The following is a 2,636-nucleotide window of genomic DNA, read 5'->3' as shown; positions in this document are numbered from 1 at the left end:
AAGTATTAATTAATTAATATTATACATTTATAGTTACGTGTGTGTGTGTGTGTGTGTGGGTGTGCGTGTGTGCGTGCGTGCGTGCGTATGTGAAGAATATATATATATATTATTTATTCCAGCAAACACAAAGTAAAAATAACATCAATATGTTATACTTACTCAATTGACAATTTAATTGCAATGTATGTGCAAATGCAACATGCCTTGTACGTAATAAAACATATTGTATTAAATGTTATGTTACTGTCATTTTGTGTTTGCTGGGATATATGTACATAGAAAACATTAAATATTAGCACAAACGTAGTAATGTTTTTTTATTACAGAATGGACAAAAAAGAAGCAAAGAGAAAGTTAGAAGAACTGTAGAAAGAGAGGAAAAACTAAAAAAAAAAAAGAAAGACTTGGAAGAACTGTTAAAGGATTACAGTGGTGATGATGAGGGAGATGAAGAAAGGTATTGTTTTGTTATATGTATAATTATATATATATATATATATATTTAAAATATTATTTGTATATTGAAGTAAAACACACACACACACACACACACACACATATATATATATATATATACATATATATATAATAATATTTATATATTTTTTTATTTTTTTATTCGATTATTTAATAAAAACATAGAATTGTAAATCCTTTTTTGTGCGCGCGAATATGTATAAATAATATGTAACACACAAATACATTTTACATTAAAATTTTTTTTTTTTTTTTTTTTAGATCCATTGCTGATGATGAAATTCAACAGCAGCAACATGATGTTGAAGCCATAGATATAGGAATATAGAGATGGAGCGTCAGCTTAATACTTAGACAAGGGGAGGAAGCCACTGCGGGAGGGGCGACGAGGTAAACATATGCCACGTTTTTATTGGATATTATTCTACGCATGCGTCGTAGTATACGTCAGTGTCAGTATATATGCAAAATCCGCGAAGAGGTTAAATGTACAAAGTACAAAGCAAATAGTGTCGGAATCTCATCTGGGTAAATGAAATAAAAATTATTTATATAATTATAATTATTTATATATTATTTATTTCATTAGGCAATGGTCCAATGTTGTGTACAATTCTTGCAAAAACAGATCGGATATGAGTGGTTGGAAAAGATTGATAAATTCCGGAATAAAGAAAAAAAAAGTTTCATTCCATAGGTAGTAAATTTATACATATACTAAAAATAATGCTAAATTAGAATGTTTTATTATGATAAATCTAATTCTTAACGATATATAATTGTATATAATTGTATAGGTTTCCAAAAGATCCGATAGCACGTAATCGTTGGCTACAGATCTTAAATCTGGATGCATCGTTAATTTCTAATAGAGCATATTTATGTTCAAATCATTTTAAGGAAAAAGATTTTAATAAAAGATGTGCAAATGCTACACTTCTACCTAATAGTTTACCAAAAGGGATAGAGGTATGAGCAACAATAAATATTTTAATATAAAAATGGCTTTCTCTTTTTCTTTTTCCTATTTAGATTTTTCAGAAAGAACATGAAACAGAGATATCCGTTTCGAATGAGAAAACTGTGGAAATAGAAACAGATTTATCCGACAATAATGTTTGTAAGATACAAAAAGAAGAAAACGCACCAAGGCCAAGAACACCAGAACAAAACAATACATCATTATTAATTACAGATGGTTTTACAAGTGAGACAGAATTATTATGATCTTTATATCATGATATAATTTTGAGAAGGCATGAATAAGTTCAATTATTTTAAGAAAATATAATTATGTTTAATTATATATATATAAGAGAGAATACAATTTTAATTATAATTTCTAAAAATCTCCTATATCGAGATATTAATATAATTTTTATATTTAGCAGTACCTTCAACGTCAACTGCAGACAAAACAACTATGATGTCACCTACAAAAATATTTAACTCTCCTGAGAAATGCCGGTTGAGGAAAGCAATTGCAAATTTAAAGAAGAATTATAGAAATAAAATTCGAAGTTTACAACAAAATTTGCGTAGGAAAACTTGCGAAGTAGCAACATTAAAAAGTGTTTTGAATCATATAAGGGAGAGGAATATGCTAAATAATGAGCAAGCTGATGTTCTACAAACATTGGGTGAGTCAAAGAGTGGTGACATTTTTCAACAACTAATGAAAAGAAAGTGTGTGCCTAAAAAGTATGATGAAAAGTTACGCTGCTTTGCCGTAACACTGCATTTCTATTCTCCACGTGCCTATGAATATGTTCGCTCTATGTTTTATTCTCGCTTGCCGCATGTAAAAACTATTTCTAAATGGTATACGAGCCATTATACAAAAATATTTAAAAGTAAGATTGCATTATATAGCATTAAATTCTATAAATAAAAGTAACAATAAGCGTCAAATATATAATAAACTGGTATTATTTCAAGGTATGTAAACGCGTGCAATAAATATATAATATAATTATTATATAATTAATATTATGTATAAGGTAGGAAATTTGTTTATACATATTTTTCTATATAATAAATTATACTTGTGTATAAAATCATATGAATAATTTATTTCATTCACTTACAATTAGACATTTTTTACTATTTGCTTTGTACACTATTAACCTCTTCGCGGATTTTGCACATATACTGAC

The 2,636-nt window shown here is 27.6% G+C and overlaps 1 protein-coding gene across 1 annotated transcript; it reads left to right on the top strand.

The window, feature by feature from the left end:
- The first annotated feature begins 401 nt into the window (after nucleotides 1–401).
- LOC145948411 (uncharacterized) lies at nucleotides 402–2,426 on the top strand. The gene is made up of 7 exons (XM_083058103.1): nucleotides 402–460; nucleotides 742–870; nucleotides 1,070–1,177; nucleotides 1,278–1,449; nucleotides 1,513–1,687; nucleotides 1,869–2,120; nucleotides 2,419–2,426. The coding sequence occupies exons 3-7, from the start codon at nucleotides 1,116–1,118 to the stop codon at nucleotides 2,424–2,426; spliced, it is 669 nt and encodes a 222-aa protein (XP_082914229.1). The 5' UTR covers nucleotides 402–460; nucleotides 742–870; nucleotides 1,070–1,115.
- Nucleotides 2,427–2,636: the final 210 nt, after the last annotated feature.

This window comes from Prenolepis imparis, unplaced genomic scaffold (assembly GCF_030444845.1).
Source record: "Prenolepis imparis isolate NDT839.2.m4 unplaced genomic scaffold, iyPreImpa1.0 SCAF_377, whole genome shotgun sequence".
In the NCBI taxonomy this organism is placed as follows: domain Eukaryota; kingdom Metazoa; phylum Arthropoda; class Insecta; order Hymenoptera; family Formicidae; genus Prenolepis; species Prenolepis imparis.
Note: the sequence above shows the minus strand (reverse complement) of the source record. Positions and strands in the feature narration are given on the sequence as shown.

Excerpts from the sequence above, each read along its gene's own strand:
- LOC145948411 (XM_083058103.1), top strand. The coding sequence starts at position 1,116 with ATGAGTGGTTGGAAAAGATTGATAAATTCCGGAATAAAGAAAAAAAAA. Across the intron at positions 1,450-1,512 it reads GTTTACCAAAAGGGATAGAG|ATTTTTCAGAAAGAACATGA; the intron begins GTATGAGCAACA and ends TTTCCTATTTAG. Across the intron at positions 1,688-1,868 it reads AATTACAGATGGTTTTACAA|CAGTACCTTCAACGTCAACT; the intron begins GTGAGACAGAAT and ends TTTTATATTTAG.